This window comes from Entelurus aequoreus, linkage group LG14 (genome assembly GCF_033978785.1).
Source record: "Entelurus aequoreus isolate RoL-2023_Sb linkage group LG14, RoL_Eaeq_v1.1, whole genome shotgun sequence".
NCBI lineage: Eukaryota > Metazoa > Chordata > Actinopteri > Syngnathiformes > Syngnathidae > Entelurus > Entelurus aequoreus.
The window spans coordinates 49,419,495-49,432,870 of NC_084744.1; the positions used below are offsets into that span (position 1 = coordinate 49,419,495).

Consider the following 13,376-nt stretch of genomic DNA (forward strand, 5'->3'; position numbering starts at 1 on the left):
TTTCTAATGAGTTAAATTTTCTTATTAAAGAAATTCATAAAGTCATCTGCCGAGTGGGTAGAGCCACTGGGAGGAGTCCCTTGTTGGGTTAGCGATGCTACTGTACTAAACAAAAATATAGAATCGTTTTTGTTGAGGCGGATGAGATTTGAGTAATTTTATTATAAAAAGGTCAGTAAATGATGTATATATTTGTAAACGCTATGAAGTGGGAAAGGGGTAGGATTAAATAAGCTTTACTTCTTCCTACTCCTGTAAAGTGAAATTATATGAAACTGTGATGTATTATGATGTGGTCGGATCATGTTTTGTTTAGTTATGTTTTGTTAGTTTTGGACTTCCTTAGTTGTTTTGTGCACTTCGGGGGTTTGTTTTAGTCACCATGGTTACTTACGATTTTCACCTGCCTTGTACGCGCACCTGTTGCTCATCAGAGACTCCATTCAAGCCTGCCTTTTCCGGTCACTCATCATGGCTTCATTGTTTGCATTTGCAACAGTTACGTTGGCATTCTGGTTTTCAAGCGCATGATTCCTGTGCTAAAGTTACCTTAGCTTCTAGTATTCCTGTGCTAAGTTTTTGCTTTAGCTTCTCGTGCGAACGGCACGCTTTCCTTTTGTTTCGTTCCTGTCTGTTGTAATGTGTATGATTTATGAGAAATAAATCATCTCCAACCTGCACGCTTTCGTCCGGAGCTGTCAGTTTTGCGTCCCGAGAGAACGAACCGCAGCACGCTGCACCCCACCGTGACAAATGACTGAGCTACGTCATTTCTTGTGATGTCTCACGGGGCATTTCTTGTCGGGACGGGATTCGTTCTCAGGGATTCGTTCTCAGGGATTCGAATAAAGAACCAACTCTTTTTCTTTACTAAAGTGGTCTCGATAACGGGTACCGGTTCTCAAAAAGGGATTTGAGTCTGAGGACTCAGTTCTTTTCTTATCGAACAACCGGGAACACCGGTTTCGAGCATCATCCCTAGTGTACGTCCAGAACGAACTCTGAGCTTCTTGTTTGCTTCCATCACAAAACCCTTTCTTTGTTGGAATACTTCTCTTTTATTGCTTTTATATTGTGAGAAAATAAGTATTTTTATTTGTTGAAACTAAAGCACTACTGTGAAATTATTTGACTTTCATTCTCGTGTGCAAGTAATGTTATTTGTAGTATTGTAGTAGTTTGCAGTGTTTTACATGGTATTGTATTTATTTGTAGTATTGTTGTAGTTTTATACATATCGTTTGCAATACCATGAATTGATTACGTGGACCCCGACTTAAACAAGTTGAAAAACTTATTCGGGTGTTACCATTTAGTGGTCAATTGCACGGAATATTTTTTTTTTTTATTGATTGAGACTTTTATTAGTAGGTTGCACAGTGAAGTACATATTCCGTACAATTGACCACTAAATGGTAACACCCGAATACGTTTTTCAACTGGTTTAAGTCGGGGTCCACTTAAATTGATTCATGATACAGATATATACTATCAGATATATACTATCATTATAATACAGTCATCACACAAGATAATCAGGGTATATATATTCAATTTTTTACATTATTTACAATCCGGGGTGTGGGATATGGAAGGGGGGGGGGTAGGTTTGGTTGTTATCATTACTTCAGTCATCAACAATTGAGAACAGAGAAATGAACATTGAAACAGTGTAGGTCTGACTTGGTAGGATATGTACAGCAAGTAGTGGGCATAGAGAGAGAGAGAGAGAGAGAGATATCAGAAAGCATAAGAAAAAGTATCTACATTTGATTATTTACATTTGATTATTAACAATCCGGGGAGGGTGTTAGTTTAGGGTTGAAGTTGCCTGGAGGTGTACTTTTATTGCGGTTTTGAAGGAGGATAGAGATGCACTTTCTTTTACACCTGTTGGGAGCGCATTCCACATTGATGTGGTATAGAAAGAGAATGAGTTACTGAACTGTACAATCTACTAAATACAAGTTTCAATCAATCAATTACTGACGATTTGTGGCTTGACGGTTGGCTCATTTGGACTCACCCGGACCGGGATGATAGCGCCGCGCCAGTTCTCGGTGAGGTTGACGTCCGGAACCCGGCAGTGGTGGCTCGGCGTGTCCGCCAGGAAGATCAGCGTGAAGGCGCCGAAGCCGTTGGGCACGATGCTGATGCATAGCAGGAAGAAAACAATCTGCTGGAAGCGTCCGAACTGTCCCAGAAAGGCAATGCATTGTGGGTAACTCCTCATGCTGTCCCACTCCGGAAAGGAAGATTTTTACTCAAAAAAGACTTTACTCCATCTTTAAACTGCAGTTTGCGTAAAAAGCAGCCACCGCCCTGTTGTCACCCACATGACCCAAAACCTGCTTGAAAATGCCATCCGAGCTTTATAAGTGCCCGACCCAAATCAAAGTATTGGAGGAGTACGCAAAGATCAAAAAGAAGCTTCTTCCTGCCACGCGCCTGTGAGGCGTTCAGGTACGCTCACCAGTGTGTCATTTCATCATCTTATAGCAGGGGTGTCAAATAGAGAGTGGGCCAAAATTTAAAACTGAACAAAGCCGCGGGCCAAAGTTGAACAAATAAACCTTTCAATAGGGACCCAAACAAGTTTTACATTGAATATTGAACAAGCAAGGCTTATATAACTTTATAGTGACATGCAAAATCGAGTTTCAAATAATAATAATAAAAAAATATCAATGGCATATCAAATACAATTTAAACAAAAATTAAATGCCTCTTTTCTATTTGCAGCCTTCTGAGGTAAATATCAACATTAACTTTTTCCACAGGCTAATAAATTTGAAAATAAAATAACAATGAATAAACCAACCATTCAGGACTTTAAACTGCTCAGTTTGCAACACACTGATCAATCTGATGTGCCCAAGCCAGATACCTGGCATCGTTTCTTGGATGCTAGTTCATTAATGTCGGGGCTCAGGCTTTGAGCTGAGGCAACCTTCATTATCGAACGAAGGTGTTCATCAGTCATTATATCTCGTAGTCTACCCGGACCACAGTCTTGGGGGCGTGCCTTAAAGGCACTGCCTTTAATGTCCTCTACGAGCTGTCGTCACGTCCGCTTTTCATCCATTCTAACAACGTGCCAGCCCAGTCACAAGATACGTGCAACTTCTGTACGCACACACACGTGAATGCAACGCATACTTGATCAACAGCGATACAGGTTACACTGAGGGTGACCGTATAAACAACTTTAACACTGTTAGAAATATACGCCACACTGTGAATCCACACCAAACAAGAATGACAAACACATTTCGGGAGAAAATCTGCACCGTAACACAACATAAACACAACAGCACAAATATCCAGAACCCTTTGCAGAACTAACTCTTCCGGGACGCTACAAAATACACCCCCCGCTACCACCAAACCCCGCCCGCCACACACACACACACACACACCCCTTGCAGTGTTCCGGAAGAGTTAGTGCTGCAATTTAATCTTTAATTAAAGATTAAAGTACCAATGATTGTCACACACACACTAGATGTGGTGAAATTTGTCCTCTGCATTTGACCCATCCCCTTGGGGAGCAGTGGGCAGCAGCGGCGCTGCGCCCGGGAATCATTTTGGTGATTTAACCCCCAACTCCAACCCATGTTGCTGAGTGCCAAGCAGGGAGGTTATGGGTCCCATTTTTATAGTCTTTGGTATGACTCGGCTGGGATTTGAACTCCAACCTACCGATCTCAGGGCGGACACTCTAACCAAGCAAGGTCCATAAAGACATGGATGACGGAGTCTGGTGTGGATGAACTTGACTGACCTGCACAGAGTCCTGACCTGAACCCGATAGAACACCTTTGGGATGAATTAGAACGGAGACTAAGGCCAGGCCTTCTCAACCAACATCAGCGTGTGACCTCACCAATGCGCTTTTGGAAGAATGGTGGAAAATTCCTATAAACACACTGCGCAACCTTGTGGACAGCCTTCCCAGAAGAGTTGAAGCTGTAATAGCTGCAAAAGGTGGACTGAAATCATATTGAACCCTATGGGTTAGGAATGGGATGGCACTTCAAGTTCATATGTGAGTCAAGGCAGGTGGCCAAATACTTTTAGCAATATAGTGTACATAGCTCTTAACCACACGTCTCAAAGGGCTGCACAAGCCACAATGACAACCTCTGTTCAGATCCCACATTAGGGAAAGAAAAAACTAAACCGAATGGGGACAACGAGAAACCTTGGAAGGGACTGCAGATGTGGAGACACTCCTTCGGTGCCCAGTGCAATGGATGCCATGTGGATACAGGTAATAATGTGAGAGTGAAGTTCATAGTGAGGCCAGCAGGGGATCCTCTTGCATGTAGACAAGTCAGCAATGCAGAGACGTCACCGACTGACGCACCCCGGGTCCCAACTTGGAACAGCTAGCGCGTTCTCCGTGGAAGCTGATATGGGCCCACCTGATAACCTCTCCACGCAGGAGAGGGAGGCAGAGCAGAAAAGAGAAACGGCAGATCAACCGGTCTAAAAAGGGGCCTATTTAAAGGCTAGGGTGTATAAATAAGTTTTAAGATGGGATTTAAAACAAATATTCAAGGACACAAAGTAAAAGGATTATCATTTTTGTTTTTATTGGAACATGATTGGTAACATTTTGGAAAGCACCAAAGGAACTTTTGTGCGTGTGCAGACACATCAACAGTTGTTTGGATTAAAAAGAGATTGTTGAGAAATTATGTTGGTTTGTATATATATTTATAGTTTATACAAACCCCGTTTCCATATGAGTTGGGAAATTGTGTTAGATGTAAATATAAACGCAAATCCTTTTCAACCCATATTCAATTGAATGCACTACAAAGACAAGATATTTGATGTTCAAACTCATAAACTTTTTTTTTTTTGCATGGCTGCAACACGTGCCAAAGTAGTTGGGAAATGGCATGTTCACCACTGTTACATGGCCTTTCCTTTTAACAACACTCAGTAAACGTTTGGGAACTGAGGAGACACATTTTTTAAGCTTCTCAGGTGGAATTCTTTTCCATTCTTGCTTGATGTACAGCTTAAGTTGTTCAACAGTCCGGGGGTCGCCGTTGTGCTATTTTAGGCTTCATAATGCGCCACACATTTTCAATGGGAGACAGGTCTGGACTACAGGCAGGCCAGTCTACTACTTGCACTCTTTTACTATGAAGCCACGTTGATGTAACACGTGGCTTGACATTGTCTTGCTGAAATAAGCAGGGGCGTCCGTGGTAACGTTGCTTGGATGGCAACATATGTTGCTCCAAAACCTGTATGTACCTTTCAGCATTAATGGCGCCTTCACAGATGTGTAAGTTACCCATGTTTTGGGCACTAATACACACCCATACCATCACAGATGCTGGCTTTTCAACTTTGCGCCTGGAACAATCCGGATGGTTCTTTTCCTCTTTGGTCCGGAGGACACGACGTCCACAGTTTCCAAAAACAATTTGAAATGTGGACTCCTCAAACCACAGAACACTTTTCCACTTTGTATCAGTCCATCTTAGATGAGCTCAGGCCCAGCGAAGCCGACGGCGTTTCTGGGTGTTGTTGATAAACGGTTTTCGCCTTGCATAGGAGAGTTTTAACTTGCACTTACAGATGTAGCGACCAACTGTAGTTACTGACAGTGGGTTTCTGAAGTGTTCCTGAGCCCATGTGGTGATATCCTTTACACACTGATGTCGCTTGTTGATGCAGTACAGCCTGAGGGATCGAAGGTCACGGGCTTAGCTGCTTACGTGCAGTGATTTCTCCAGATTCTCTGAACCCTTTGATGATATTACGGACCATAGATGGTGAAATCCCTGAATTCCTTGCAATAACTGGTTGAGAAAGGTTTTTCTTAAACTGTTCATCAATTTGCTCACGCATTTGTTGACAAAGTGGTGACCCTCGCCCCATCCTTGTTTGTGAATGACTGAGCATTTCATGGAATCTACTTTTATACCCAATCATGGCACCCACCTGTTCCCAATTTGCCTGTTCACCTGTGGGATGTTCCAAATAAGTGTTTGATGAGCATTCCTCAACTTTCAGTATTTAATGCCACCTTTCCCAACTTCTTTGTCACGTGTTGCTGGCATCAAATTCTAAAGTTAATGATTATTTGCAAAAAAAAATGTTTATCAGTTTGAACATCAAATATGTTGTCTTTGTAGCATATTCAACTGAATATGGGTTGAAAATGATTTACAAATCATTGTATTCCGTTTATATTTACATCTAACACAATTTCCCAACTCATATGGAAATTGGGTTTGTATATACGTTAGGTCAGGAAAAACACAAGAGGCTATATCATCCCTACAAGGCTGTTTCGTAAGTTTCCCCACTCGTCAGGGGATTTTATAAAAAAAATAAAATCCCCTGACAATCAGGGAAACCTGCGAAACAGGCTTGTAGGGATGATATAGCCTCTTGTGTTTTTCCTGACCTAACGTATATTCTGCTCTACCCCGGTATAGAGCACTGCATAAGGGATAAACCACAAACCTCGACTGTATAGTTTATAAACACATTATTAGTGTCTTCAAAGTATGCATTTTTAATATAAAACAGGGACTTTTGTCGAGGCTGGAACCACTTAGTCATGTTTACATTGTTTCTTATGGGGAAATCTGTTTCACTATGCAAACGTTTTCGGTTGGCGAACAATGTACAAGAACCAATTAGGTTCGTAAATCGAGGTTACACTGTAATTACCTGATGTTTGTTTATTTAAAGCTATCAGCACCTTGATTAACATGTAAAACAATGTTGGTTTGAACATTTACCTGGTTTGCATGGAAAAACATTTACAATTCCTGTAAAAACTTTACAAACAGAAAAAAAACCCAACAAAACAAACCATTACCATTGCAAAAAGCTTTCAAAATGGAAAGAAAACGTTACATCAACCACCATTGTCATTGTGCGCATACAGCCTCACTGTGCGTGTCGGTTTCAGCTCTTTTACATTGAAATATAGAATTACATCACATAATTCAAACTCAGCAAAGTTATAAATCCACTGAAAAAAAACCCTGCAGCACTTTTTAATTCAGTACCCTAAAAGGAACAGTACAGATTTTCCATGGAATGTCAGAAGAAGTTTAAAAAAAAAAAACTAAACAAATGTGTATACTGTGTAGGAGTGTAACGGTACATGTAACCTTGTGTCACGTAACTACTTGCTAAACTAATGCAGCAATGATGCCAAGTAGAATCTAGTGCTTGAAAACCCTGGTCTGTGGTTAAAGTATTCGGTTTGGGAAATCTTGGCCTTCTCTGTAAAATACATAAACAGTAAAAACAAGTGGATAAGATGGTAGTCTTGTTAATAGAAAGTGAGAATTGAACTATGTAAAAAGCACTTTAACCAAGAATAAGCTTTCTCACAAGTAAAATAATCATTAAAGGCCTACTGAAATGAATTTTTTTATATTTAAACGGGGATAGCAGATCCATTCTATGTGTCATACTTGATAATTTCGCGATATTGCCATATTTTTGCTGAAAGGATTTAGTAGAGAACATCGACGATAAAGTTGCAACTTTTGGTCGCTGATAAAAAAAGCCTTGCCTATACCGGAAGTAGCGTGACGTCAAAAGTTGAAAGGCTCCTCACATTTCCCCATTGTTTTCAATGCAGCTAGAGCGATTCGGACCGAGAAAGCGACGATTACCCCATTAATTTGAGCGAGGATGAAATATTTGTGGATGAGGAATGTTAGAGTGAAGGACTAGAATGCAGTGCAAGACATATCTTTTTTCGCTCTGACCGTGACTTAGGTACAAGCTGGCTCATTGGATTCCACACTCTCTCCTTTTTCTATTGTGGATCACGGATTTGTATTTTAAACCACCTCGGATACTATATCCTCTTGAAAAGGAGAGTCGAGAACACGAAATGGACATTCACAGTGACTTTTATCTCCACGACAATACATCGGCGAAACACTTAAGCTACGGAGCTCCATCGTGCTTAACTGCATATAGAAACAAAATAAATAAACCCCTGACTGGAAGGATAGATAGACAATCAACAATACTATGAAACCATGGACATGTAAATACACGGTTAATGCTTTCCAGCCTGGCGAAGGTTAACAATGCTGTTGCTAACGACGCCATTGAAGCTAACTTAGCAACCGGACCTCACAGAGCTATGCTAAAAACATTAGCTATCTACCTATGCCAGCCAGCCCTCATCTGCTCATCAACACCCGTGCTCACCTGCGTTCCAGCGATCGACGGTGCGACAAAGGACTTCACCCGATCACAGATGCAGTCGGTGGCGGCCCGGAGACGGAAGAAGTTAAGGTGAGTTCGGCGGCTAGCGCATCTGCTATCCATCTCTGTCCTCCTGGTTGTGTTGCTGTAGTCCGCCGCTAATACACCGATCCCACCTACAACTTTCTTCTTTGCAGTCTTCATTGTTCATTAAACAAATTGCAAAAGATTCACCAACACAGATGTCCAGAATACTGTGGAATTTTGAGATGAAAACCGAGCTTTTTGTATTGGATACAATGTCCGCATACTTCCCGTTTCAACGATTGACGTCACGCGCATACGTCATCATACATAGACATTTTCAACCGGAAGTTTAGCGGGAAATTTAAAATAGCACTTTATAAGTTAACCCGGCCGTATTGGCATGTGTTGCAATGTTAAGATTTCATCATTGATATATAAACTATCAGACTGCGTGGTCGGTAGTAGTGGGTTTCAGTAGGCCTTTAACACGCTTTAAACTTTGACTTGTTTGCACTAAAAACCAACCTTAACTGTTATATATTATTTGTTATCAAAGACGAGATGAACATTTTTATGTAATACGAAAGAAGTTGTAATATGGCAATGTTATGAGAATGAATTCAGATTATGAATAAAGTGAAACATTTACAAGAAGAAAAGAAAATGATAAACAATTGTCAATTTATACAAAAAGTTCGGCTTATAAGAGAAAAATTTAATTTTAATGAAAATGCTACAAATTTACTGGGGGAAAATGTCGGAATTATTCGAAAAAGTCCAAACTTTACAGGAAATTATTGCAATTTTACAAGATGAAAGTCAAAATGTGTCAGAGCATAATAGCTGTGATTGTATGGGAAATAATTATTTTATAATAAAATACCGCAAATAGGTTGTATTCAGTCATAAGACTTTTGTTCGGAAATAAACGAAGTGGTGGGCCACCAAACCAACATGGCTACTCTGCCGCAAATATAAAGTGAACTACCTGAGTATGCAAGGGGCCTAGATCTTACCAGAAACAGCTGATACGAGCAAAAAAAATCAAACGATCCCTATACACTTTCAAAAAATGCTTTGTTATAAGTTATACCAAAGATTATCTGTTGGGCGCGTTCCCAGACATATCGAACTATCTTGTGCTACAGACACCATTCTACACGACAAAACGGATGAAAACATGGAAAAGCATGGAGGTCTACAACTTCTTTGTGTGTGGCTGAGTCAAGGAAATTTGTATCAAGACTTTACCGGATAAATATGCATCGTTTTTGCTTGGGTAAGATTGCATTTCTTGATTTAACTTTGCGTCTACAGCCATGTTTGTTGCTGTTGCACGCGCTGTTAACGAGTGGCATGTTTTCCCCCGTCTTTATCAAAATATAACTATAGATGTAAACCTTGTGTAAGTGCTGAGAGATTCATTTATGATTGTTTATCAAAATATAACTAAAGATGTAAACATTGTGTAAGTGCTGAAAGATTCACTTATGATTGTTTATCAAAATATAACTAAAGATGTAAACATTGTGTAAGTGCTGAAAGATTCATTTATGATTGTTTATCAAAATATAACTAAAGATGTAAACATTGTGTATGTGCTGAAAGATTCATTTATGATCCATTCATTTTCTACCGTTTGTCCCGTTCGGGGTCGCGGGGGTGCTGGAGCCTATCTCAGCTGCATTGGTTGTTTATCAAAATATAACTATAGATGGCAACATTGTGTATGTGCTGAAAGATTAATTTATGATTATCAAAATTTTACAACAGATGTTAACATTGTGTACGTGCTGAAAGATTCATTTATGATTGTTTATGAAAATATAACCACAGATGTCAACATTGTGTACGTGCTGAAAGATTAATTTAGGATTGTTTATCAAAATATAACTATAGATGTCAATATTGTGTATGTGCTGAAAGATTCATTTATGATTGTTTATCAAAATACAATTACAAATGTCAACATTGTGTACGTGCTGAAAGCTTCATTTATGATTGCTGCCTTTGATAAAAGCTTAACTCTTTTAGGTTTTGCTCACATTTGCTTTCTTTTATTCAGACTTGCCGAGTTGATGCTTTACTAAACACTAGTAGCAAAAATGTGTTTTAATAAATACAAGTGGGAAATAATATATGAATATATATATATATATATATATAAAGTATATTGAACAAAACTTTAACGAAGTGATCACTGCAAACTTGTGCGTTCTTCGACTCTGCTCCCTTGCAATCCTATTATTTTGCCGTCTTCTGTAAAATCTTGACATATTTCGCCTTTCTTGATTACCTTTCAAAGAAGCGTTAATCCTTTTCGAGATTTCAACGGTCCCAAAAACGAAAACAGCGCCAGCATAGGGCATTTTTCTTCGAGAAAGAACGCTGGCTCACTACTTCGAGTTTGGCAAAGTTAATTCAGGTGAATACAACCATACGGGGGGAATAGGTCGGAATATTCCGAAAAATTCTAATTTTACATCAAGTGATTGCAATTGTACAAAATGAAATTCTAAAAAAAAAAGCTGTGCTTGCATGAGAAACAACTTTTTTTAGGGCAAAATACTGCAAATTTATGCGGGGAAAACTCAAAATATTATGAAAAAAATTAAATTTTATAAGACGAAAGTCGTCATATTGTGAGAGAGTGAAAAGAAAATAATAAAGTTGCAATAGCAAAGACTAAAATAATACCAGAAAGGTTGGCGCTGTAGTAGATGAAAATGGTTACCGTATTTTCCGGACTATAAGGCGCACTTAAAATCCTTTTTTTCTCTCTCAAAACTAGACAGTGCGCCTTATAACCCGGTGCGCCTAATGTACGGAATAGTTCTGGTTGTGTTTACCGACCTCGAAGCAATTTTATTTGGTACATGGTGTAATGATGTGTGTGACCAGTAGATGGCAGTCACACATAAAAAATATGTGTAGACTGCAAAATGACTCAAGTAAACAACACCAACATTTTTTATGTTCCATTGAAAATATAGAACATTACACACGGCGCTCAAAAAACCAACATGTTTTAGTACGACTTTCGTAAGCTATGAAGCTGTGCTTCAACATACAAGTATTATTATGGTGTGTGTATAAGGTAAGACATATTATCTGGCGTTTTGTTTCGCAATATTATGCAAAAGCAACTTTTCTTACCTTCTGGTACCTGCTTATCTGTATTTGGGATCTGCATAAATCCTGAAAAATTGCGCACTGTAGTCTATAAGTTTTTCTTTTTCTCTATCTTCTTCTTATGTGACATTCATCCTCCGCAGTTGCCATGTTCTAATATAAAGTGATGTAAAGTTCTTACTTATATCTGTCAGTAAACTCGCCATGAAAGCGCTAAAACATACTGGTGTAGTGAGTTTACATTATTCACCCAAGGAACCGGTTTTTCACGGGACACATTACCGGCGTTGTTGTTTCCGGATGAGGAGATGCTGCTCCATTATTGATTTAATTAAAGTCTGAATGTCATTAAAACAGTTAGCTCCATCTTTTGACACTTCTTCCACTCCCATCTTTGCACGCTACACCGCTACAACAAAGATGACGGGGAGAAGACGCTGCCGAAGGTGAGCCACGTAAATTCGGAAGTGACTGTCAGAAAGCGGCTTGAAGACGGTCTGTAAAACATAATCTATGCAACATTTTGACCAAAGAACCACCATTACATGTCATGTAGACCACAAGGAAGTGTTTTACATTTAGAAAATAAATAATAATAATATGACTCCTTTAATGCATCCTATAATCCGGTGCGCCTTATATATGAAAAAAGATCGAACATAGACCGTTAATCGGCAGTGCGCCTTATAATCCGATGCGAAAATGCGGTATATGACTAAACATTTTTTACATTTCACAAGATTTTGATTATTGTAAAATTACCTGGCAGCTGTTTGCAGTTTATTGGTTTACTTTTAAAAACAATGTTTGCACAAAAGCTATGCAGTTTTCTATTTTGCTTGCTTGCTATGCTTGTTGTGACTGTCGCAAAAAATTAACGCAGGCATTTTGATGGCCTACCGTTACACCCCTACAGTAGTGTGTATGTTACATTTCATGCTTTGGCATTGTCCATAAGTACCACAGTCACAGGAGACTCAGCTTGCGGCATGCAGGGGCACTTGATGCTGCGGGAAAACACAACCGTGTACTTTAGCATGATTTAAATATGCAAATAACGATTTACATGTACTTCCTTTTCCAGGAAAACACGTGAGGGCGACGTACCGTTCCCTCTGGCGTATGTCCTGCATGCTGTCAGGAAGAGGTCGCCCAAAACTCTCAGGAAGGAGAATGGTGGCGAGGGCGGCCAAAACCGCCAAACTTCCCAAGACGATGTACGGAAGAAACTTGGCGTAGGACCCTGTGTTGACGAGAGGTGACATTTATATTTTTTACCTCTGATAAACTTATTTTATCATTATGATGATCTCAGCTTGACCCTAGAACAGATTATTTCTATTTATAACCAGCATAATACAATACCAGTGAAGTTGGCGCTTTGTGTAAATTGTAAATAAAAACAGAATACAATGATTTGCAAATCCTTTTCAACTTATATTCAATTGAATAGACTGCAAAGACAAGATATTTAATGTTCGAACTGAGAAACTTATTTTTTTTTTTGCAAATAATCATTAACTTAGAATTTAAAGGCAGCAACACATTGCAAAAAAGTTGGCACAGGGGCATTTTTACCACTGTGTTACATGGCCTTTCCTTTTAACAACACTCAGTAAACGTTTGGGAACTGAGGAGACCAATTTTTGAAGTGGAATTAATTTCCATTCTTGCTTGATGTACAGCTTAAGTTGTTCAACAGTCCGGGGGTCTCCGTTGTGGTATTTTAGGCTTCATATTGCACCACACATTTTCAATAGGAGACAAGTCTGGACCACAGGCGGGCCAGTCTAGTACCCGCACTCTTTTACTATGAATCCACGCTGTTGTAACAAGTAGCTTAGTATTGTCTTGCTGAAATAAGCAGGGGCGTCCATGATAACGTAGCATGGATGGCAGCATATGTTGCTCCAAAACCTGTATGTACCTTTCAGCATTAATGGTGCCTTCACAGATGTGTAAGTTACCCATGCCTTGGGCACTAATACACCCCCATACCATCA

At 39.6% G+C, this 13,376-nt stretch overlaps 2 protein-coding genes and 1 long non-coding RNA gene across 7 annotated transcripts in view; 1 reads left to right on the forward strand and 2 right to left on the reverse strand.

The window, feature by feature from the left end:
• Nucleotides 1-2,233, reverse strand: part of LOC133664982 (solute carrier family 22 member 4-like) — a 33,161-nt gene extending 30,928 nt beyond the window's left edge. Inside the window, exon 1 of the mRNA XM_062070099.1 lies at nucleotides 2,027-2,233. Coding sequence (XP_061926083.1) covers nucleotides 2,027-2,233 — 207 coding nt within the window. The remainder of the gene's footprint in view (nucleotides 1-2,026) is intronic.
• Nucleotides 1-13,376, forward strand: part of LOC133664987 (uncharacterized) — an 86,186-nt gene that overhangs the window by 13,904 nt on the left and 58,906 nt on the right. For all 5 annotated transcript variants that reach the window (XR_009828663.1, XR_009828662.1, XR_009828664.1 and 2 more), the window contains exon 4: nucleotides 12,458-12,631. This is a non-coding gene — a long non-coding RNA (uncharacterized LOC133664987). The remainder of the gene's footprint in view (nucleotides 1-12,457; nucleotides 12,632-13,376) is intronic.
• Nucleotides 6,422-13,376, reverse strand: part of LOC133664981 (solute carrier family 22 member 4-like) — a 36,122-nt gene continuing 29,167 nt past the window's right edge. The window contains exons 10-11 of the mRNA XM_062070098.1: nucleotides 12,481-12,616; nucleotides 6,422-12,380 (exon numbers count right to left, since the gene is read on the reverse strand). Of these exons, the coding sequence (XP_061926082.1) occupies nucleotides 12,308-12,380; nucleotides 12,481-12,616 (209 nt within the window). The 3' untranslated portion in view covers nucleotides 6,422-12,307. The remainder of the gene's footprint in view (nucleotides 12,381-12,480; nucleotides 12,617-13,376) is intronic.